At 56.8% G+C, this 24,497-nt stretch overlaps 1 protein-coding gene across 8 annotated transcripts in view; it reads right to left on the bottom strand.

Annotated features, from left to right (window-relative positions):
* The window catches only part of TNRC6A (trinucleotide repeat containing adaptor 6A), a 57,370-nt gene extending 33,446 nt beyond the window's left edge, over positions 1-23,924 (bottom strand). For 7 of the 8 annotated variants that reach the window (XM_068147038.1, XM_068147043.1, XM_068147037.1 and 4 more), the window contains exons 1-5: positions 23,737-23,924; positions 22,964-23,011; positions 20,544-20,579; positions 10,158-10,248; positions 7,601-7,622 (exon numbers count right to left, since the gene is read on the bottom strand). In XM_068147038.1, the coding sequence (XP_068003139.1) occupies positions 7,601-7,622; positions 10,158-10,248; positions 20,544-20,579; positions 22,964-23,011; positions 23,737-23,741 (202 nt within the window). In that variant the 5' untranslated portion in view covers positions 23,742-23,924. The remainder of the gene's footprint in view (positions 1-7,600; positions 7,623-10,157; positions 10,249-20,543; positions 20,580-22,963; positions 23,012-23,736) is intronic. The other variant, XM_068147039.1, reaches the window with a different exon arrangement.
* Between the last annotated feature and the right edge of the window lie 573 nt (positions 23,925-24,497).

Below are 24,497 nucleotides of genomic sequence, written 5' to 3'. Positions count from 1 at the left end.
TGCCTTCTGCTGCAGCTCTGCCACATGCACAAGTCCAAACAGAGTTCAGCCCACACCTGAGGGGTGCTGACAGTCACATGCAGAAGCCAGCCCCTTTCTGCTGCCAGCGTGACACTACCAAGCCACCAAAGCAGTCAGGAACGGCACCACTTGGACACAGACACCCCTCAACCTTGCACACTGGATTTAAAGGGTTTTATGTGCTGTCAGCTGGAGTGGAAAGCAGCCCCTGTTAACCCAGCACACAACACCCACCCCAACATGGGCACTGGAAGAGATCCAGCTCTCCTCCACTCACAACTCCCCTCTCAGCTGAAATCCTCTCCCTGTGCCATCCCACAGGACATCCAGAGCCACAGCAGCACACTGAGGGCAGCTCTGCAACACAACATCCAGATTTTCCCTCCTAACTGAAGCTGAGCTAGGGCAAAGTGGGCATGAGAAAAGGCTGCACAGGGCTTGCAGGGAATCCAACCACTTCAGACCACACCAGAGTGCAACTACAGCAGCTGCTTTCCACCCAGGCAGCCCCTAGGCTACCACACACACAAGGCTGCAGGTTAAGAGAATGTTACTCCCCACATCCTGCTTCTTCATTCCTTAGCAAATGGGAGCTCTTTTACCAGCAAGCAAAACAGAAATGGACCAAAAACCACAGGGATTCCAGGGAATCTGCAGAATTTCCATTCCTCTGCTCACCTGCAAGCTGCAATTACCAAAGTGCCAGCAGAATGCCCTCGCCGGTGCTTCCCCCTCAGGCACCACGGAGCTCTAAGCTGCACCGCTCCTCCCGCCCAACATTTGCTGGCCCAACAGCTCCTCCGGAGCCTTAACTAACACATCCCTATTCCCACAGCCCTTCCACAGGCTCTGCCACATTTTCTCCTAGGCAAGTGGCTCCAGAGAAGTCTGCCCCTTGCACAGCACCAAGCTGTCATTTGAAGGCAGCAAACACACCACCAGCAGCCTGCGAGCCCCTGGCCGCTCACTTCCTCCGCCGCTCCCAGGATTAGAAGCAGGACAAGAGTTGGGGTTGGGTTTTGGGTTGGGTTTTTTGGTTGGGTTTTTTTCCACACCCCCCCCCCCAGAAAAGAACAAACCTGCTGCAAACCCACAGAGCAAGGAGAGGGGGGGGTGGCTGAAGTTAGAGGGCTAGAGATTCCAGAGCCAGGCGCTTCCAACTCGTGTTGCTTCCCCACTCTGCGGACTTCGTGAGAAAATGGAGGAGCAGCATGGTGTCATTTTACGGCTCAGGAGCCGCCTGCCAGCTCCTCCTGGGGCAGGGGGCCCAGGACTCAGCTCTCCCCAGCCAAGGAAAGGAAAAAAAAAAAAAAAGGAAAGAAAAAGGAAAAAAATTTAAAAAAGGGGAAAAAAAAAAAGGAAAAAGAAAGGGAGGAAAAAAAAAAAAGGCAGCAGCTGCTCCAGGAACTTTTAATGCAGCTGGAAAACACTTCCTGGCTCGCTCAAAACCCCCGCGGACAAAGCTCAAATCGCCTCCTAAACCACACAAAGAGCAGCACCCAAGCTGTCACTGAAAGGTTTCTTCTCGCTGCTGGAGCTGAGCTCTTCCAAAGGGCTCTCTGCAAAGCCTCTCTCTCTCTCTGGCTCAGTCTCTCTCCGGCTCAGTCTCTCTCTCTCTCTCTCTCTCCCTGCACGCCGTGCCCCAAAGAGTTGTCAGTGCTGGAATGCTGCAGGGCACAGGGAGGCAGGCTGCTTGCCTGCCTGCCTGCCTGCCTGCTTGCTTTTCGAGCTGCCCCAGGGAAGATGTGGTGCTAGAATTTTCGTGCTGGAAAAATGGCCGCAGCTGGAAGCCGGGAGAGCGGCTCTGGAAAATCTCTCTCGCTGTTTGCCAAGGCGTTAACCCCTGCTGAGCCGCGCCAAGGTGAGCTCCCTGGCGGCGCTCCCCGCCCCAGCCGCTGCCCTCCTGCTCCTTCTGCTGTTTGCTTCCCAGGCTCTCAAGCTCGCAGAAGAGTTTTTCCAAGCAGGAAAAGCAGAGTTAGGAAAGCCCCCGCAGCGGAGCAGGCACGGCCAGGCTCGGTGCGCTCAGGCGGCTCTGCTCCGCCGAGGAGAAAACCGAGTTTCCAAGGTGGGAAATGTGAGTCAAGGATTTCAGTTCCACACCCAGCTATTTTTAAAGCACTTTCCATTGCAGTGAGTGAGTCCAAGATGATTCTCTCCTGCAATAAAAGCAGTGCCTTCTGCTTCCACCAAGGCAGAGCTGGGGAGCTCAGAGCTGCTCTCAGCTCCAGCTTGCTCTGTTCCACAGACACCCTCAGAACAACCAACCCCATCAGCGCTCCTGCTTAGTGTTAGGGGAGTTGTGTGCAGAGAGTCAAGCCTGCAGAAAGCTGTTTCACCTCCTAGTGCAATCCCACCCTGCAGAAGCACACCAGGACTGCTGCAGTGTGCACAACCAAACCCCCAACATTCCTCCTGGAGAGCGTCTTCCTCAGCGCTTGGCTCGTGGTGGCCACAGAGCGGTTTGCAGCGTCCTGCTGGAGGGGAATGTCAGGGCAAATGGAAGGGTTGGTTGGGCAAATGGAAGGGTTGGTTGGACTTTGACAGCACTGGCATTAAACACAGCAAAAATACCTCTTTTGCCATACCACAACCACTGACAATTCCCCAGTGTTCTCCACAAACAAGGACTTTCAAGTGATGCTTACTTTGCTCCCAAACACGCTGTACAAGAGCTCTTGGAGGGCACTTGTGGACGAGCAGCACGAGTTTGTGCTGCTGGCTGCTGCAACACAGAAGCCTTCCACTTAGCTACTCAAGGGTATGTTCATCTCCAAGCTCTGGGAACTTCCTCTTCCCTTTTGCAATAAAACCAGCTGGACAAAAGCAGGCAGGTTTAGAGCATCTGAAGGCCAGAGGAACGGCAGGCAGGCACTGTGCATCGCTGTCCTACAGCACTCAGGTGCTGCCTGGAGCAGCAGCGTTCATTCTGCCATCAGCTTTGTGACTTCCACTGCCTTTTCCATTCACTTTTATCTACTTTTATTCCTAGTCCTGAACAGCAGGGGAAAAAAAATCATAAAATATCAGCAATAACTTCCCTGGAAGGCAGTTGTGTAGCTTTCACATGCACACTGCTAGCTGCTCCAGAAGCAACTTCTGCCTTAGCTAAAACCAGCACTGATTACAGAAAAGAATAGAATAGACCAGACCAGGTTGGAAGGACCTTCAAGATCACTGACTCCAACCTACCACCCAACACCACCTAATCAACTAAACCATGGCACCAAGCACCCCATCAAGTCTCCTCCTAAACACCTCCAGTGATGGTGACTCCACCACCTCCCTGGGCAGCACATTCCAGTGGCCAATCACTCTCTCTATGAAGAATTTCTTCCTAACATCCAACCTAAACCTCCCCTGGCACAGCCTGAGACTGTGTCCTCTTGTTCTGGTGCTGCTTGCCTGGGAGAAGAGACCAACCCCCACCTGGCTACAACCTCCCTTCAGGGAGTTGTAGACAGCAAGAAGGTCTCCCCTGAGCTTCTTCTTCTCCAGGCTAAGCAACCCCAGCTCCCTCAGCCTCTCCTCACAGGGCTGTGCTCCAGACCCCTCCCCAGCTTTGTTGCCCTTCTCTGGACACCTTCCAGCACCTCAACATCTTTCCTAAACTGAGTACAGGGGCAGAATGACCTCCCTGCTCCTGCTGGCCACACTGTTCCTGATGCAGGCCAGGATGCCATTGGCCTTCTTGGCTGCCTGGGCACACTGCCGGCTCATGTTCAGCCTACCATCGACCAGCACCCCCAGGTCCCTCTCTGCCTGGCTGCTCTCAGCCACTCTGACCCCAGCCTGTAGCACTGCATGGGGTTGTTGTGGCCAATGTGCAGAACCTGGCACTTGGATGTGTTAAATCTCCTGCCCTGGGACTCTGCCCATCTGTCCAGCCAGGCAAGGTCCCTCTGCAGAGCTCTCCTACCCTCTAACAGATCAACTCCTGCCCCCAGCTTGGTGTCATCTGCCAATTTACTGGCGATGGACTCAATGTCCTCATCCAGACCATCAGAGAAGATATTAAAGAACATGGGGCCCAGCACTGATCCTTGGAACCATCCAAACTAGGCTCAGACCCAAGGCACCAGCTCAGACCCACGGCATCAGCTCAGACCCATGGCATCAGCTCAGACCCAGGGCACCAGCTCAGACCCAGGGCACCAGCTCAGACCCAGGGCACCAGCTCAGACCCACGGCACCAGCTCAGACCCACGGCACCAGCTCAGACCCAAGGCACCAGCTCAGACCCAAGGCACCAGCTCAGACCCAGGGCACCAGCTCAGATCCACGGCATCAGCTCAGACCCATGGCATCAGCTCAGACCCAAGGCACCAGCTCCCTCCACCACTTAACCAGCTGCTTTTCTGAAGGAAGGAAGCTGATTCTGAATAATTCAGAGCTTCTACACTCCTGTGTTTTACCTCCAGCCCATGCACAGAATCAATTATTGAAGCCAGCACCGTGATGGAAACTTGGAAGCTAATGAAACATTCATTTGCATCCTGAACACAAGCAGGCAGCCCTGGTGAACCCATGCAGTGCTCTGTGCAACCTGAGCAAGGAATTCTGCTCCTACTGGAGCTGCTGCAGGGAGTCCTGGCTCTGACCCTGCTGCTCTGCTTCGGGCCTGCCAGCCTCTGCTTCTTGTGACAGCTGCAGGCTGCTGCTCCCCTTCCTGCAATGTGCCATTAGCAATGGTGGGGCATTAAAGCTGGAATTTAACAGTCAAAGAGCAGGCCTGAGAACAGAGAGTGAAAATAATGAAGAGAAGGAGCCCAAAGATCTCCTGAGTCCTAGCACAGGCAGGCATTTTCCCTCCATGTGGAGATGACCACCAGGTGCTACTGAGCATGGCTGCCTTGCTCTCCCCAGGCTATTTTTAGCCCCTTGCTCTTGCAGGCCTGTCCCTGCTGTGCCACGTGGGTGCCAGGCTGCTCCCAGTACATGGGTCAGATGTTCATTCCAAATGGATGAAGCCTTCTCCCACCTGCCTGCCTCACAAGCTTCTCAGATGTGTTTGATTGCTTCAGAATAACCCCAGGCACCTGCACACTCCATTCAGTGGGGGAGATTAGCTTGGAAGCCTTAGGGCAGGAGAATACAGAAGAAAACACCTCTGCTAAGAGGACAGGCTGGGAGGCTTTAGAGCAGTCTTCCAGCACCTAGAGGGGCTCCAGGAAAGCTGGGGAGGTACTGCTGACAAGGGCTTGTAGTGGCAGGACCGGGGCAATGACTTCAAGCTGGAAGAAGCTCTGTTTAGGTCAGACATGGGAAAAAATGCTTCCCCATGAGGGTGGTGAAACACTGCAACAGGCTGTCCAGAGAAGTTACAGAGAGGCTCCATGCCTGGAGGTGGTCAAAGCCAGGCTAGGTGAGGCCTTGAGCAACCTGGTCCAGGGGGAGGTGTCCCTGCCTATGGCAAGGGTTTGGAAGTGGCTGATCTTTAAGGTCCCTTCCAAGGCCAAAGCACTCCATGACTCTGACTCCAACAACCACTTCACCTGTACCTCTAAATGCAATTCCATGACAAAAGAGCTTTCAACCCAAACCTATTGATTAATGATAACAACCCCCCAGCAACTTACTTTCTTACTCAGACCTGTGCCTAGAGACAGCCATCCCAACTGATTTCATTGCCCAGAGCCAGGCTGGAAGGGCCAGGAGCTAAAGGCAGCCCAGTGAAAGCCACATGGTGGCTGCACAGATGGAATGTGAGTGTCCAGGCCTGGCAGCAGCAATGGGAACAGCAGCAGCCACCATGCTGCAGCAGCTCCCTGCACCTCCAGCCATCAACACCCCACGACCAGAACAGCAGCAGCAGAACTCCCCCAGACACAGAACCCAGGCTGCCCTCTTCCCTCTGCAGAGCAGTGGCAGACACAAACCCTGCTCATCCCCCAGTGAAGTGCTCTCTCTGCAGTCCCCACTGCACTGAAATCAATGAGAGCTGAAGGTGTCTCTGGCAGCTGTAATTGGTGCTGCAGGCCCTGGCAGCAGAAGCAGCCCACTTGTGATGTGGAGAACCTGCCTCCTCCATTTCAACCACATGCAAACCAGGATGCTGCTTCAATCACAAGTCTGTGATGGTCACTCCTTTGTTCCCTTGCCTCTTCTCAAGCACAGGATGCCCTCAACCCTCTCATTACCTTCATGCCAGAGCAGCACTTCAAACACTTTTTGATTTTCCAGCAGTAATTGCAGCTCTGCCACACAGGGCTCCCAAGGCTTCTGTTTTCACCACTGCTCCAGAAAGTACTGAATGAAAGCCCATGTCCCCAGAAAACAGGCATTCAGCAGCACTCCATGGGAACACTCAGGCAATTATGATCCACATCCCAACTAACAGCTTAGGAGCAGGGAGAGTGAAAGGAGAAAGTGAAAAGCATCCTTTACAGAAGCTGGTGGCAATGGAGGAGATCTCCACTCCACAACAACTCAAAGTGACTGCAGCATTCCCAGTCTGCCACTGGGCATCCTCATCACAGCTTTCAGACACTGTGCTGTGCTCTCAGGCACTTCCTTGGTGGAGCAGGATGGAGCCTCCATGGGCACTAGGTAGCTAAAACTGGGTACAGCAATTGTCCATCAAGAGCTCCCAACCCCAGCTGCACTTGGGACCCTGTGGAAATGAAGCTTCAAACAGCCTCACTGTGGGATCTCCACATGGGCACACTTTGGGGTGTCTGGGCATTGCCCAAAGCTAAAAAGGGGAAGGAAAAAGGCAAGTAAGGAAAAGAAGTCAGGGTGCTCTGGATATGCCTGGTGCTGCTCAAGTCACAGTCTCATAGTATCACTAAGGTTGGAAGAGACATCAAAGATCATCGAGTCCACCCTGTGACCACAGACCTCATGACTAGACCATGGCACCAGGTGCCACATCCAATCCCCTCTTGAACACCTCCAGGGATCAAGACTCTACCACCTCCCTGGGCAGCACATTCCAATGACCAATGACTCTCTCAGTGAAGAACTTTCTCCTCACCTCGAACCTAAACCTCCCCTGGCGCATCTTGAGACTGTGTCCTCTTGTTCTGGTGCTGCTTGCCTGGGAGAAGAGGCCAACCCCTTCCCGGCTACAACCACCTTTCAGGTAGTTGTAGAGGGCAATGAGGTCACCCCTGAGCCTCCTCTTCTCCAGGCTAAACAATCCCAGCTCCCTCAGCCTCTCCTCACAGGGCTGTGCTCAAGGCCTCTCCCCAGCCTTGTTGCCCTTCTCTGAACACATTCAAGAGTCTCAATGTCCTTCTTAAACTGAGGGGCCCAAAACTGGACACAGGACTCAAGGTGTGGCCTAACCAGTGCTGAGCACAGGGGCACAATGACTTCCCTGCTCCTGCTGGCCACACTATTCCTAATGCAGGCCAGGATGTCATTGAGAATGGGAAAAGGGAAGAACAAGAGACTCCAAGCCCTGAAACAAACCCTGCTCCATTCCTCTTCTGGCCTTTTGTGGCCTCAGAAAGTGCAGCTGAAGTTTTCCAGGAGCCCAGCTTTTTGATGTTGAGGAGAGCTTTCAGGTGAGCCCTTTTGATTCACCAGACTTCCACCCACAGAAATAACACAAGGGATAGAAATTCAAGTAACTTACCTTTGATTTTTTGTTCAATGGCCTAGAAGGAGGGGGGGAAAGAAGAAAGAAAAAAACAAAAAGAAGTGTCAGTGATTGGTGCAGAGAAAGCCACATGTGCCAGAGAGCAGCTTCTGCCTTTCCTCTTTTCAAGTGTTTCAGAGTTATTTAATTATCTGCTTCAGAAGTGCCTCTCTCACCACCCCCCCCTGCCTCTTATTTCTCCTGCCTAGAAAGCTGTTGAAACGGTAGAGGAGCCCAAAAATTAATTTGAGAGATAACTACATGAAACAGCCCTGAATTAAACTTGCAAATGAAGATGTTTGAAGGCAGTTCCAAGCTGTGCCTGGAAGCCCAGAGCCATCGCCACTGATACTGCAGGAGAGGGCAGGGGGGGAGGGAGGGACTCAGAGACTGGGAGGAGCTAAGGCAAAGCTTCAAGTTTTTTCATTTCCAAGATTCACAGAATCCTAGAATGGGTTGGGTTGGGTTGGAAGGGACCTCAAAGATCATCCAGTCCCACCCCCACCAACTGCCATGGGCAGGGACACCTCCCACCAGCCCAGCTTGCTCAAGGCCACATCCAGCCTGGCCCTGAACACCTCCAGGGAGGGGGCAGCCACAGCCTCCCTGAGCAGCCTGTCCCAGTCTCCCTGAGCAGCCTGTCCCAGTCTCCCTGAGCAGCCTGTCCCAGTGTCTCCCCACCCTCACTGGAAAGAATTTCTTCCTTATCTCCACTCTCAATCTCCCCTCCTCAAGCTTTAAGACTGCCCTGGGTACACCTGGGATATGGCCAAGATGAGCGATCTGCTGGAGTAAAAGGTTATCACAGGGCAGAAAGGGGGAGAGAAACGTTCCTGCTGTGGGAGTGCAGCTCTGAAACAAAGGAAATGTGCTTCAGAGAGGGCCTCTCAAAAGCACAACTCTGGATCTTCCTGCCTGGGAGTTTTCTTAGCACTTCTGAAACACAGCACATCCCAAGCAAGAGGAGATGTGGCTGAATTCAGCCACTGGGGTAGCTGTGCACAGCCCATTTCACTCTGACACTGCAGCTGCTCAGAGTATGCAGCAGCCCTGTGCCACTGCTTAGGCTCTGATTGCCTGCAATGAGAGCTGTGAGAAGGAGGGGGGAAAAAACCCAGGCAGCTGTGGATGTAACCCAAATGTGTTGATTGCCTGAGGTGCTGTAAGACCAGGCTGCACTCAGCCAGCAGCACCTCAGGGCTGACTGCTGCAACGTCATCAGTGACTCGTCAGTGCTGTGGCCTCCCTGCTCCTAAGGAAACCCAAAGCACACCAACAGAACCCCCTCCCTTCCATCACCTTAAGCTGGCAAAGGATCCTGCTGCCCAGGAGCCCTGAGCAGAAGATTTTATTTCTTTATTTATGCTCCTAGGGATTGCTAAAAATAGCTGCAGGCTCAGATGCCTGTGGAACCTCTTCTGAGGAGATCCAGCACCAGCAGGGCACCAGCCCCTGGGACTAAGGAAGCAGAAATCAAGCCCCTGGCCTCTTACACAACACCCTCACCCTGCTCATGGCCAGCTCTGCCTGTCCTCAACTCCTCTCTACCACTGACCCCTCCTCAGCTGCTCTCCTTGGGGCCTCTCATTTCCACCTAGATACAGTCACACTTGCACTAGGATGTCCTCTCTACCAGCCCAGCTGTTTGCTGCCATGGCTTTGCAGAGCTATCTTCTCTTGGATCAAGGTTAAACTCCACCAGGAGTGCACCCAAGCATCCTTGCAGCCTCCTCCTCCTCCTCTGGCCACAGAAGCTGCTTTAGCTCCTGACAAATGAAGCTGACAAACTCCAGCTTCTGTTCCTCTGGGAGTCCACCAGCACATCAGTGAGGCCCCAGAGCTCCTGAAGAACAGCCTAGGAAGTGCTTCACAGCAAACCCTCCCACCTCAGGCAAAGCTCTGCTCCCTCCATGCTCACAAAACATTTGTGGTTTTGGGAGGGAGGGAAGGGAAGGAAGGGAGGGAGGGAAGGGAAGGGAGGGAGGGAGGGAGGGGAAGGGAAGGAGGGAGGGGAAGGGAAGGAGGGAGGGGAAGGGAAGGAGGGAGGGAGGGAGGGGAAGGGAAGGAGGGAGGGAGGGAGGGGAAGGGAAGGAGGGAGGGAGGGAGGGGAAGGGAAGGAGGGAGGGAGGGAGGGAAGGAGGGAGGGAAGGAGGGAGGGAAGGAAGGAAGGGAGGGAGGGAGGGAAGGGAGGGAGGGAGGGAGGGAGGGAAGGGAGGGAGGGAGGGAGGGAAGGAAGGGAAGGAAGGGAGAGAAGGGAGGCAGTTAAAATACAGCTCAAAGCTATCATCTTCAAACCAAACAACAAAGGCCATTTTCTTCTGCCAATGCAAGCACCAAGGCTGGGAAAGTTTGCCCTCTGGAAACCATTTCAACTGCCCATTAGTCACCTCTGGAGAACACTGAGCACCTGCAGGAGCTGTCCAGGAAGCCAGCACAGCTGTGGGGGCACCACTGGCACAGCTTTTAGAGCCTGAAGCACTCCAGAGAGCAAGGGCAGCAGCAGCAGCAGCTCCTGGTGCTGAAGCAGGAGGCTTCCCTTTCATGCTCCACTTACCTTTTTCTGAGCAGCTTCCTTCTTCTTCTTGTCTTCTTTTCTCTTTTTCCTTTCTTCCATCAACTGTTCTTCCTCTTCTTGCACTAAATCCCTGAACCACACAGTTTGTCATTACTCTCCCACAGTACAACCCAGACACACTCAAGATTCATTTCAGGACAATTATTTCACAAAGGCACAAAAGGAGCTGGGGGACTTCCCCCTGCTAATTGGATCCTGCTCCTGCAGAGACTCTGCACTGCCACTGCAAAGCACAAGGGGGACAGCTCCAGGAGCAGCTGCAGTGTGAGAGCCCCCTGATTCCAGGATTCAGGAGGAAGGAGCAGACCTGAACCTGACTCAAAAGCCAGCACAAACTCAGCTGTTACTTAACTTCTCCCTGCTGTGGTGGCTTTGGGACTGAGCCCTCACCCCCACAGCTCCCCAGGCACACATAGCCAGCACTGAGAAGGGGCTGCCCTCAGAGGTGGCTGAGGCTCCATCCCTGGAGACATTCAAGATCAGCCTTGATGTGGCCCTGGGCAGCCTGCTCTAGCTGGAGGTGTCCCTGCTGAGTGCAGGGGAGTTGCACAAGATGACCTCTGAGGGTCCCTTCCCTGATGCAGTCTGTGCAAGCTGTAACCCACAGAGTTTCCTGCACTTGGGCCCAGCCTGGTGAAAGGTTCCCCCAGCCACACATCCACTCTGGCTCCTGGGCAGCCATGCAGAAACCTGCATCACAGAGCCACAGACTGCTCTGGGCTGCAAGAGACTCCCAGAGGTCATCTTGTCCAACCACCCTGCACTCAGCAGGGGCACCTCCAGCTAAAGCAGGCTGCCCAGGGACACAACAAGGCTGATCTTGAATGTCTCCAGTGTCTCCCCACCCTCATGGTGCAGAACTCCCTCCTGATGCCCAACCTAAATCTGCCCTGCTCCAGTTTCCAACCACTGCCTCTCATCCCATCACCACAGGCCCTTCTAAACATTCCCTCCCCAGGTATCTCCCTTCAGATACTGAAATGCAGCTCTGAGGTCTCCTTGGAGCCTTCTCCTCTCCATGCTCACTGATGGTGACCACCTGTGCCCAGGAGCTCGTCCTGGCCTCCCCTGCCTGAGCAGGGAGCTGGCAGCTGGCTGTGTGCCTGTGTGGATGCACTGCTGATGGGGAGGCCACAGGGACCAGCAGGAAGCCAGCCTGCTCTGCCCTCAGAGCACAGCTTTGGCTGGCACCTTCAATGAGTGACAGAAGTGACAACAAACCCTAACCATTCCCTTAGCACCAAGCTTTCTGTGCCCAAGCAGACAGCCCAGCAGCAGCTCCACTGCTGACAAACAGCCTGCAGCAAAGGCAATTCAAGAGGGAGAAGGTGAAGACAGGGAGCAGGAGGAACTGCAGGGTCAGGGTCAGCAGGAACCAACGTCCCTCACAGGAACACCACCCACCTCCAGTGGCCTTTGTGCCAGGAGTCACTGCCTTGCTCTGGAGGAGGACACTGTTTCCTCAAGCACCACTGAGAGGGAGACACATCTACCCTGGCTGGAAAGGTCATGTCCTGTCTCTTCCTCCCATGGCCAGAATTCAAGCCCACAGCCCCCCTCCTCTGCCAGTCCCACAGCCCTGTGTGTGACACAGCTCCCATGTGCTGCTGGGCTGCCACCTCCCAGCACTGCCTGTGGGCAGCTCCCTGCTCCCCCTGGCCCCAGCTCAGCCCAGGAGGCAGCGCTACCACAAGCAGGCTGTGCAGTGGGGATTCCTGGCACCTTCCCATGACAGCCTCTCTTCCAAGGGCTGCTTGGACCCAAGAAGGGAGCAAGCTGTGAGCCAGAGTGGTGGCTGGGAAGCAGCAGCCTGAGCCCAGGTGATTGCCATCCCCAGGGCTGTCCAGCACTGGCTGTGCACATCAAGAGGAGGAGGGCTGTGCTGCCAGCCCTCAGCAGGAGGGACACCCAGGGCCAGGCTGCTGCTGCCAGAGGCAGCCAGCCCATCTGAAACTTGGCCCTGCTAGGCTGTGGAGCACTGGGGAAAGAGTCCAGCTCCTGCTTGCTTGCCACCTGAAGGAACTGTGGCAGCAAGCTGTGCAAGGGCTGTGGGCACAGGTTCCCCACCTCTGCTGCAGGATGGGGCACTGCCAGGGGCTGTGGCTAGAACAAGAGGTTACTGATGGCATTTCCAACCACCTGAGAAGAACCCTAGGAGTGCAGACAGCCACCAGGGCCCGGGTTTGTGTAACAGGTGACAGTGCCACACAGGGAAGCTGCACCAACTGAGGAAGCATTCTGCTGCAGCAGGCTACAAAGCAAGCAGAGGCAGAGGGCAAAGCAGCACCTGGCCTGGAGATTAAAAAAGGAAGGAGGGACTCAGGAACCAAATCGACAAGCAGCCAAATCAACAGGAGAACCCTGCCACAGCCCCGCCAACAAGAGCGAGAACCCCGCCGCGGCGGCCCCGTCGACGGGAGAGAGAACCCCGCCGCAGCCAGGCCAGCGAGAGGGAGAACCCCGCCGCAGCCAGGCCAGCGAGAGAGAGAACCCCGCCGCAGCCAGGCCAGCGAGAGAGAGAACCCCGCCGCAGCCAGGCCACTGAGAGGGAGAACCCCGCCGCAGCCAGGCCAGCGAGAGGGAGAACCCCGCCGCAGCCAGGCCAGCGAGAGAGAGAACCCCGCCGCAGCCAGGCCAGCGAGAGAGAGAACCCCGCCGCAGCCAGGCCAGTGAGAGAGAGAGAACCCTGCCGCAGCCAGGCCAACGAGAGAGAGAACCCTGCCCCAGGCACATCAACAGGAGAACCCTGCCCCAGCCACATCAACAAGAGAACCCAGCTGCAGCCAAGTCAACAAGAGAACCCTGCACCTGTACAGGACAGACAGCACCAACCAACACACCAAGACCCCTGGAGCATTCCACCACAGCATCACTTTGCTGGTTCCATGCAGGAGCAATCAAACAACTCAACTGTCAGCCTGTGATTCCTCTGGTTTCATGTGGTTAAGAAAACCCTGACAAAGGCAGCCCAGAGCACACAGAGACCTCTCTAAGACCAGCATCAGGAGCCTAGGCAACCCCTGCAGTGAAACAACTCACCTGGAGCTCAGGCCAAGTGCTGCCATTAGCAGAGAAGCACAAAATAGGTTGGGTTGGAAGGGACCTCAAAGCTCATCCAGCTCCAGCCCCCTGCCATGGGCAGGGACACCTCGCACCAGCCCAGGCTGCTCAAGGCCTCATCCAGCCTGGCCTTGAACCCCTCCATGGAGGGAACATCCACAGCCTCCCTGGGCAACCTCTCCCAGTGTCTCCCCCACCCTCAATATAAAGAACTTGTTCTCCAGTCTCAGTCTCCCCTCTTCCAGCTCAGAGCCACTGCCCCTATCCTGTCACTCCAAGCCCCTGCACAGTGGTGTTAAATCTCCATGACTGGAATGAGATGGAGAGAGGGGATTCTGCCCCTCTGCTCTGGTCAGACCTCTCCTGCAGTGCTGTGTCTGGAGCCCTCAGCACAGCAAGGACATGGAACTGATGGAGCAGGTCCAGGGGAGGCCATGAGAATAGAATAGAATAAGAATAGACCAGGTTGGAGGAGAGCTTCAAGATCATCATGTGCAACCTATCATTCAACACAACCCAACCAACTAACCCATGGCACCAAGCACCTCATCCAGTCTCCTCCTGAACACCTCCAGCAATGGTGACTCCACCACCTCCTTGGGCAGCCCAAATGCTCAGGGGGCTGGAGTAGCTCTGCCATGAGGACAGGCTGAGGGAGCTGGGGTTGTGCAGCCTGGAGAAGGCTCCAGGCAGACCTTGGAGCAGCCTGCCAGAACCTGAAGGGAGCTAGGAGAAGGCTGCAGTGGGACTGTTTGCAAAGGCCTGCAGGGACAGCAGGAGGGGCAATGGTTTGAAATGAGAGCAGAGCAGACTTAGATTGGATGTGAGGAACAAGTTCTGCCCCAGGAGGCTGCTGGAACACTGCAACAGGCTGCCCTAGGAGGTGGCTGAGGCCCCTGCCCTGAAAGTCTTCAAGGTGAGGCTGGACAAGGCTCTGAGCAGCCTGCTCTAGCAGAGGATGTCCCTGCTGCCTGCAGGGGGTTGGACTGGGTGCCCTTTGGAGGTCCTTTCCACCCCATCCTAGAATTCTGTGCTACAGAAGGAACTCATTGTCCAGTTGGGTGACACAGCAAAGCCCTTCCTGCCCACATTGCACCCCCAGGAGAGAACCTTTCAATGCAGGCAGTCCTGTTCCCACTGCACAAGCCTCAGCTGTGCCTCTGAGGCCCTTTCAGCCTGGAGCAGAGCTCCTCAACTCCCACCTCTGCCAGCTGCAAGCAGCAGTCTCCTTCATTCTGCCCCATGCCTGCAGGGGGCTCTCAGCAGACAACAAATGCCAGTACTGATGCATCAGATCCCACCCACCCCCCCCAGCACGTGCACCAAACAAGCCTCAGTTCCAGTGCTGCCCCTTGAGGAACAGCCATTTGTCACCTTCAGCTTCACCAGCTGCTACCTGTTCCTGCTGCATTGCTGTGTGGAGAGCCCAGCAGCAGCTCCACCCTGCAGCACACACCACCATGCAGGGAGGAGCAAGGGAAAGGCAAATCATCAACTGACAGAGTTCTTTAGTGGGGCCCTACCCTGCTCCTGGGTGGACTGGATCCATCAGGCCTGGGTGCTGGAAGTGTCTGCAGCAGCACAGCTGGTCCCTCACAGACTCACAGAGGGTTGGAAGGGACCCCCAGAGACCACCCAGTCCAAGCCCCCTGCCCCAGCAGCATCACCCAGGGCAGCTCACCCAGGAACACAGCCAGGCAGGTTTGGAAAGCCTCCAGAGCAGGAGACTCCACAGCCTCTCTGGGCAGCCTGCTGCAGGGCTCCAGCAGCCTCACAGTGAGAAGCTTTTTCCTTCTGCTCCTGTGGGCCCTGCTCTGCTCCAGCCTGCACCCACTGCCCCTTGGCATGGAATCAGTAAGGCTGGAAAAGACCTCAGAGACCATCCAGTGCAACCTGCCACCCTGCACCTCCTGGCTACTAACCCATGGCACCAAGTGCCACATCCAATCCCCTCCTGCACACCTCCAGGGCTGGAGGTGTTTGTGTAAGGGGAACAAAACAACCCCCAAAGCATTTTCCTCAACCCATCCCTTCAGCTGTCAAATATAGAGGGGGCTTGGGGGGGGTTGAATCTTCCAGGACAAGCTACTACTTTGGCAAGACAGAAGTCCAGCCTCCCAGCATGCTGGGCTTGGAAAAGACCTCTGGAGATCACCCACTCCAGCCCCCTGCTCCAGCAGGGCACCCACAGCAGCCTGCCCAGGATCACAGTGGCCAGGGGGGGTTGGAAGCTCTCCAGACAAGGAGACTCCACAACCTCTCTGGGCAGCCTGCTCCAGGGCTCCAGCACCCTCACACCAAACAAGTTTCTCCTCCTGTTCAGGTGGAACCTCCTGGGTTCCAGTTTGTGCCTGCTGGCCCTTGTCCTGTCCCTGGGCACCACTGACAAGAGCCTGGCCCCAGCCTCTAGCTGCTGCTGAGCACTGAGCAGATCCCCCTGGGGCTGCTCTCCTCCAGGCAGCACCTTGTGATGCTGGGTGGTTTTGGACATGAAGCCTTTCAGATGATGACTGTCACCACCACAAGCCATTGAATGACAAGCAGCCAGGCTCTCCCCTGCCCTGCAGCCAGCATCCTTAAGCCTTGCCAGTGCCAGGTTGGGCTTTGTGTGGTTCCATTTGCCACCCAATGCTCCAATGCCACCAGCTCAGGCAATGCTGCTAGCAGATCACCTTGAACTGAGTCATCCTGGAGGAAAGTTGAAGTCCCAAAGCTCCCAGCTGGGCACTGCCAAACCCACCTGGGCTGGAAGGAACACTGAGGCTGTGTCCTTCCCTCAGAGATGAGGAGAAGCCAGCACAGCCACAACTCCCTGGCAGGGAGGGCACAGGAGCTGCTGTCAGTGCTCCCTGTGCTGGGCTAACACACCAGCAAACCCTGGGGTGCCACAGTAACACCACAGCTCTGCCCCCCAAGGAGGAAATCATGGTGAGGAGGAGAAGCCTGACATGGATGAAGGTCTCAGCCCCAGCACTCCACTGCTGTCCTGAGCTCAGGGCTTATTTCCTCCATGACCTGCACTCAGCAACACTTCAGCACTGAAGTACAACAAGGCACAGCTCCCAGGCCAGTTCCCCAGGGCTCAGCCAACCCAAACTACCTCCACAGCACAACCACTCCCTGGCACCCCCAAGCACTGAGGCTGGGAGCTGCCCCTGCAGCAGAGCTCCTGGAGCAGCCACCCCAAGGCACAGGGCCCCACAGGATGCTGCTAGAACAGCTCTGAAGGCAGCTCACTTCCAGCCTTGGGGCTGGGAAGGATTCTCCCATCTCCCAGTGTCCTCTGGAGCAGGACAGGGCTGTGGTGGCCTCCACATCCAACCCATCCAGAGCCCAAGCACCACATGGGTCCCAGCACCAGCAGGCAGGAGAAGCACCTTGCTGCTGGCAGAGGAGAGCAGGTACAGAAGTGGCCAGAGCCCAAGCACCACATGGGTCCCAGCACCAGCAGGCAGGGGAAGCACCTTGCTGCTGGCAGAGGAGAGCAGGTACAGAAGTGGCCAGAGCCCAAGCACCACATGGGTCCCAGCACCAGCAGGCAGGGGAAGCACCTTGCTGCTGGCAGAGGAGAGCAGGTACAGAAGTGGCCAGAGCCCAAGCACCACATGGGTCCCAGCACCAGCAGGCAGGGGAAGCACCTTGCTGCTGGCAGAGGAGAGCAGGTACAGAAGTGGCCAGAGCCCAAGCACCACATGGGTCCCAGCACCAGCAGGCAGGGGAAGCACCTTGCTGCTGGCAAAGGGGAGCAGGTACAGAAGTGGCCAAACTTTTCCTGCCCCTGTGTCACTGCCTGAAGCTGAAGAGCTACCTATGGATCTTCACCTTCTACCCACACACTACATGGGGTACCCACACAAGGGAGACTCAGAAGTGCCCACCCAGGATGGCTTTTCAAACCACTCTGAACAGTCCCAGAGCCAAATAGCCACAAGAACTCTTCTGGGGAACAGAACCAAACCCTGGGCAGCATTTGCCCTTGCTCTGGTGACACATTAACTGACAGTGCTGCAGCTGGGGCAGTGCCAGAGAGCCTCACTGAGGGATCTGCAGTGGAAGGCTCTTCCACAGCCTGCAAGGAGAGTAACTGGGTGGATGCAAACAGGATGGAATCAACCTGTGACAGTGCTCCACACAAACCCTCAGACAGGCTGCTGGAGCACCTCTGCTGTGGGAAGAGGCTGGGGGAGCTGGGGCTCTGAGGGCAGAGCAGGCTGGCTTCCTGCTGGTCCCTGTGGCCTCCCCATCAGCAGTGCATCCACACAGGCACACAGCCAGCTGCCAGCTCCCTGCTCAGGCAGGGGAGGGCAGGAAGAGCTCCTGGGCACAGGTGGTCACCATCAGTGAGCATGGAGAGGAGAAGGCTCCAAGGAGACCTCAGAGCTGCATTTCAGTATCTGAAGGGAGATACCTGGGGAGGGAATGTTTAGAAGGGCCTGTGGTGATGGGATGAGAGGCAGTGGTTGGAAACTGGAGCAGGGCAGATTTAGGTTGGGCATCAGGAGGGAGTTCTGCACAGTGAGGGTGGGGAGACACTGGAACAGGCTGCCCAAGGGGGGTGCTTGAGGCCCCATCCCTGCAGACATTCAAGATCAGCCTTGAGGTGTCCCTGGGCAGCCTGCTCCAGCTGGAGGTGTCCCTGCTGAGTGCAGGGGGATGGGACAAGATGACCTTGGAGGGTCCCTCCCAGCCTGATGCAGCCTGTGGCTGTGAATTTGAAGTGCTGATAACTTGTGTTATGACCTACAGGAGTTCCCTGCTCCTTCAGTGTCTGGAAATGATGCAAGGGCACACAACTGCCAGCAGCTTCTGTTTGCATGCACACCCCCCCCAGCATGACCACAAATCAATCAGCAGATGTGGATTTTGCATTAAAAACACCTCTTCCAACTCCTTCATCAATGCTGCCCTCAAGGCAGCTGCAGGCCACAACACAGAGCACTCCAAGCTCATCAGACAGAAAGCAGCACTCTGAAGTACACTGCACAAGGTCCAGGTGGGCTTGGGAGGGACCTCTGGGGATCACCCAGTCCAAACCCTGCTCCAGCAGGGCAACCACAATGGCCAGGAGGGGCTGGAAGCTCTCCACACAAGGAGACTCCACATCCTCTCTGGGCAGCCTGCTGCAGGGCTCCAGCACCCTCACACCAAGGAAGTTTCTCCTCCTGCTCAGATGGAACCTCCTGGGTTCCAGTTTGTGCCTGCTGCCCCTTGTCCTGTCCCTGGGCACCCCTGACAAGGGCCTGGCCCCAGCCTCTTGCACCCCCAGCCTTCAGCTGAGCACTGAGCAGGTCCCCTCTGGGGCTGCTCTGCACCAGGCAGCACCTTGTGATGCTGGCTGATGGAAATGCTCTGCCAACCAATCCCTCCCAGCACACTGCCCAGCAGCAAGGCAAGCCTCAGGCACTGCCACACACCAGCTCCACTCACTCCCAGCTGCTGGGCTGGGCTGATTCCTTCCAGCTACTAGTGCATGCAGGAGGTGCTGCCAGGCTCACAACTGCACCAATTACTGCCATGAATAATTGATTAGTAAATGTGTGTCAGCTACTTTCTCTTTCCCTTTGCTTTTCAATGCCTCAGTGTTTAAATTATCACCCTGGAAGTGCAGTGACAGGACTCCAACCACCACCTCTCCCACTCCCAGTGCAGCTTGCTCATGGCCCAACCACAGAAGCTAACTCAGCCCAAGCATGGCTCAAAGCACCAGCACCAAGAAATGAGCTCCAGCTCTGGGGGGAATCTCCCTGGCAGCTCCACCTGAAGTCTCATCTGAGATGCTCACTGCTCCCTGAGCAGGCAAAAGGCAAACCTCCCTCCCAGGAGCTTTATCATCTAAATACAGCAGACTCCAGCAGCAACACTAAACAGCCACAGAACAGTTTGGGTTGTGAGGGACCTTCAGAGCTCATGCAGTCCAACTCCCCTGCAGCCAGCAGATCAGGTTGCTCAGAGCCTTGCCCAGCCTGACCTTGAAGATCCCCAGGGATGGGGCCCCAGCTCCCTCCCTGGGCAGCCTGTTGCAGTGTTCCAGCACCCTCATGGTGCAGAATCTGTTCCTCACATCCAATCTCAATCTGCTCTGCTCTCATTTCAAACCACTGCCCCTCCTGCTGTCCCTGCAGGCCTTTGCAAACAGTCCCTCTGCAGCCTTCTTGCAGCCCCCTTCAGGTTCTGGCAGGCTGCTCCAAGGTCTGCCTGGAGCCTTCTCTTCTTCAAGCAGCACAACCCCAGCTCCCTCAGCCTGTCCTTATGGAGGAGGTGCTCCAGCCCTTGGATCATGTTTGTGGCCTCCTCTGAACTCACTCCAACAGCTCTGTGTCCTTATGACAGGGACACCAGAACTGGACACAGCATTTGAAGTGGAATCTCACCAGAGCAAGGGGCAGAATCCCCTCTCTTGCTCTGCTGGCATGGGAGGACCTCAGAGCTGCCTTCCAATACCTGAAGGGATCCTACAGGCAGGCTGCAGGGGGACTTGTCATGAGGGTGTCCAGAGACAGGACAAGGGGCAATGGTTTGAAGCTGAGGGAGAGCAGGGTTAGACTGGGTCTGAGCAAGAAGCTCTTCTGCACAAGGGTGGGGAGACTCTGGAACAGGTTGCACAGGGAGGTTGTGGCTGCCTCCTCCCTGGGTGTGTTCAAGGCCAGGCTGGATGAGGCCTTGGGCAGCTGAGTCTAGCTGAGAGGTGTCCCTCCCTGGGCAACCTGTTGCAGTGCTCCAGCACTCTCATGGTGCAGAACTTGTTCCTAGCATCCAATCTAAAGCTGCTCTGCTCTCATTTCAAACCACTGTCCCTCACCCTGTCCCTGCAGACAGCTCAGTTCAGCAGTGGTTGGAGCAGATGAGCTCTGAGGTCCCTTCCAACCTGAGCCATCCCAGGATTCTATGATCCCCATGAGCTTTCCCAGGAAAAGCAACCCCCTAAAACCCCAACAGAGAGTCAGCTGCTGGAACACCAACAGAGACAGCTCCCCTTCTCCCTGCTTGCCTCTGCCTCTATCACTGAGCCATCCCATCCTTCTACAGCACTTAAGGAAAGCCTGGTGGCAATGGAGAAGCTCCTCCAAGATGGCAAAGTAAGCAAACTGCAGAGCAGGAGCTGAGTGGAGCACACATGGATGGAATCATGATTCAGGCAAACAAAACAGGTTTGCTGCTCTCCCAGAGCATGGGCAGGCTGCAGCTGATGGGATGGAAGCTCTGAAGTGGGACACAGGTGAATGCAAGCAGTGTGTGAAGCTGCCCTGCCATGGGGAAGGCAGAGGCAAACTCTTCAAGGGAGGAATTGCAAAGAGAGTTCTTTACCTTCTCTCAGCTCCACATAAATGAGGCAGGACAGCCCTGTTCACCAAACAGAATGGACAGGTTATTTCTGAGAGCAGAGGAACTGCATGGTGCCACTTACTGCCCCTGCTTGGAGCCAAATCCCCCTCTGGCATTTCCTCCAGCTGATCAGGGGCAGCCCTGGCTTGGCAGAGTGAAACAGCTGACACCTCACTTGGCACATTATGCAACAGAGCTGCTGGAGCCACCCTCACAGACCAGGCACTGAACTGACTCTGGAGTCCAGAGGACTGGGCATGGGTGGGAGTCAAACACACCACACCACAGCACAGGAAGCTTCTTTTCCAGGGGCAAAGTGCTGAGTTCAAAGCAGGATTCACTCCCACTGGCCAAGCAAGCTGCAGGAGGAGCTGCAGTAACTTCTCCTGTCACAAACCCACAGCCTGGCCCAACATCCCTGGGGAGATAAAGAATAGTTGCTGCCCAGGCACTTCTGAACTCCAAAGGTGAGCTCAGAACAGCCATGAGCAGTGCCAGCAGCCTGTGGAGTTCCACTCCAGGCACCTCTGCCACGTCAGATGGGGCAAAGCTGCAGGCTGGGGCTGTTTGCCCTTCCCAAGAGAAGAGCTCTGCCCCTTTCCAGCCTGACTGTGGGCTTCATAAGGTTTTAAATGAGAAGAGAGGAAGGATGAAGCCTGTCCTGTGGAGTTCACCAGGACAACCCTTGGGCAGCTCTGCCCAGAGCTGGCATGCCATGGCTTTAGCAGGCTGTGTGCTTACATGAGGAGAAGTCCCTCACTAAACATCAGCCCCTTCAAAGGCAGCCCCTGGTGGGTGAATGTCAACAGCAGCTGGGAAGCTTTCCACTGAAACCCCTCCTCTGTGGCAGCAAAGCCAGAGGCCCAAGGCACAGCAGCCCTTCTCAGTGACCCTTGCTCTGTCCCCAGCCCCCAGAGCTCTCAGCTCAGGCAGCTCCAGAGTTTACTTTCACTTCCTCTGCCACTTGTGTCACCCTCTGCCACGCCTGCCAGTGTGACAGGAGATCCCTCTGAAGGGCAGGGCAGTGTGAGGCTCTGCTGCCTCCCCAACACCCCCCCAGAGCTCTGCTGTGAGCTCTGCACTCTGCCCACCTGAGCAACACTTCTGAGATTCCTTCTGGCATCAAGCAAGCCCTGAGGGCTCTCCACACAGCAACCCTGAGCTGATGGCTGGGCTTGGCTTGGCTTTCCTCACACAGCACTTTGGTACCTTTGGGGGAGAGGTGACTTCAAGAGCTGCAATCTGACAGCATTCTCTTCAAGTCAAAGCCATTTACTGACCTGGGTGCTCTCTCACAAGTCATCTGGATCTTAAGGGTTCCCTGGACTTCAGCTAGGGAATGGAAGAGAACTCTCCATGCTTCAGCATACTAACCACCACAACCACCACACACTGGCAGCAGGGGAGAGCCAAGCAGTTTTCACAGTGCAACCAGCAATCAATCAGGCTGGAAGCTGAGAGTCTGACTCAGAGCAAGGTACCAGAAGCTGATTTTCTTGGGCACCTTCAGGGCTTCAGCAGACTGCAAGCAGCCCTCACACAACTCCCCTAAAAAAAATACCCACTCTCTGCAGGGTCTGAGTGCAAAAGGGCACAAAAGGAAAGCAGGAGGAGAGCCCCAGCCCAGGAATGGAAACAGCAGAAGGGGTGGACAGGTGCAAAGAAGCCTCTGTGCTACACAGCAGGGGTGCAGAAGAAGGAACTTCTCAAAGGCAAGAGCGACACCCAGCACTGGCCCAGGACCCTGGCTGAGCATCCCCCTTGACTCTCTGCCCCTGAGCTAAGGCCTTCCAGACAGGCACTGCCCACCCCACAAAGCTCTCAGGCTGAGGGCAAGTTCCCCACCTTGACCTCTGGGGGAAAAACAGAGGCAAAGGCCTAGCAGTTAGAGAGCAATGTGGAGCTTAGCTTAGCTTAGCTGAGTTCAAAGCACCTTTCTTGCCCAAACCAACCACTTCTTGCCCTCCCAACGTTATTGGCTTGAGCTCCACGGAGGAAAACAAGCAAAAACCCAACCAAAACCCCAACCAAGAACCCAACCAGAGCTTTCATTCAGTCAGGTCCTGCAACTCAGGACAGAATAAGCTCTTCAAAGACCTGCCTTATTTCCCCCAACCCCCCCCCAGTAACACAGCCTGATGTTGTCACTGTGCAGAACCAGAAGGTGCTTAGGCTCCAGGATGCAGGAAGCCTGCAGAGGTTGCCCTGTGCAATAAAGGCCACTTCCAAATGCCAGGCTGGCTGCTGGGCTGTTGGGCTTGTGTGCTTTGCTGCTCTGTTTTTTTTTCCCATCCTCCCAATTAACATGAGATTAAAGCTGCAGATAAAGCCCACAACGATTCCTAGCCCAAGGGCCAACTCTGCTCCTGAGCTGTAGGAGGGAATTTAAATGAGCATCTCACCTGCTTAGTTTTCTTTCGACTTCTTTGGTAGCTTTAGCTTCCAATTCTCTGGAACAGAAAGCGGTGTTGGTTTCCATGTCAACACTCATGCAGCACAAAGCAAGAAATGAAGCTGGAGCAGGGTTAAGAAGCAGAGCGAGCTCCATCTGGGGAGCCGGCAGGAGGAAACGGGGGGACCACGGCCCGCCGGGAGAGCCAGGGCTGCGTTTGCCCCGGGCCAGCGAGGCCAGCCCAGCCCAGCACAGCCCAGGCCAGCCAGCCCCCGCCGCCAGCTACCCTCCGCCGGAGCCTTTCGAGCACTTTAAGGACAAGGATTCTGCTGCATCACTTTCGCCCGAGAGACAGCTCCGAGCCCAGCAGCGAGCCGCCGCTCCGCGCCCCGCCGAGCCCGCCCGCATCGGCGGCTACAGAGCGCCGCCAGCCCCGCAGCCGCGAACAATACCGAGCGCGGCGGGTCAGGGCTCGGCTCCGCGGGGAGAAGGCTGCCCTGCGCCCGACGCCGCGGCCGCTCCGGGGCGAGTCCCCGCCGCCGGCTCCCGCCCGGGCGGGCACCGCTCCTGCGGGGCGCCCGCCCGCCGCAGCCCGTTCCCCGCCTCCCTCCACCGGAGAAGCCGCCGAGCCCGGCCCGCCGCTCCCCTCGCCGTCCCCGGGGCGCCGAGCGGGGCTCCCCCGGCGCCCGGCCCCTCCCCCGCCCCCGGCGCCCGGGCCCCCGCTGGCGCCTCTGCTCGGCGGCGCCCGCCCCTCCCGCCGCCCGGCCCGGCCCCGCCCGCTACCTCATGTATGTAAAGTGCTCGGAGACCGGCCCGGCGAGGCTGCGGCCCGGGCCCGGCGCTGGCGCGGCGGCTCTAGGCGGCCTGGGCCCGGCACTGCGGAGCGGGAGGGCCCGGCAGCTGCTGCTGCAGCACCGCCGCCATTTCCTGCCTCCTAACCCGGCCGGGTCCGGCCCCGCCGTACCGGAAGTGAACCCCCGCCCCGAGCAGCGCTTCCGGGGCGCCGCGAGCCCCAACATGGCGCCCTAGCAACCGCCGCGCCGGCGGGGCGGGGATGGCCGAGCGTCGGCGCCCTGGCATTGAGACCCGGCCCAGCCCGGCCCAGCCCTCTTGCGGAACCGGCGGCGCCCCTCCGCCGCCACCCCCTGCCCCCTCCCGAGAGCTTCGAGCCTGGCAGGGGCTGCCGCGGCAGGGCACGGCCGCAGGGTGACCTTCGGGGGTGCGCCCACCCCTTCGGCCGGGGAATCCCTCTTGGGTCTCGGGCATCGCTGTGCTTCTTACTTATCCCCGGAGCACACACGGGGTTCCGCTCGCCCCGCCATCAAACACCCCACAGGCGTGACCAGCCGCGTCCCCAGGCGCTGCAGGAACAGAGCACGGCGCTGCAGCCATCTCTGCTTTTTCTGCCCTGCGTGGGGCAGCTCCCCCGAGCCTCGGGCGCTGCGGGCATGCTCAGCTCTCTGCTGAGCTGTGGGGGCTCGATCACCGATGGAAAAGAAACCTTAACGTGTAAACACCACCGAGCCAGAAAGGCCTTGCTCTTA

This window comes from Melanerpes formicivorus, unplaced genomic scaffold (assembly GCF_026170545.1).
Source record: "Melanerpes formicivorus ecotype bairdi unplaced genomic scaffold, bMelFor1.0.p_v2 SCAF_14, whole genome shotgun sequence".
In the NCBI taxonomy this organism is placed as follows: domain Eukaryota; kingdom Metazoa; phylum Chordata; class Aves; order Piciformes; family Picidae; genus Melanerpes; species Melanerpes formicivorus.
The sequence above is the reverse complement of the archived record's forward strand: the minus strand, read 5'-3'. Positions and strand labels throughout refer to the sequence as shown.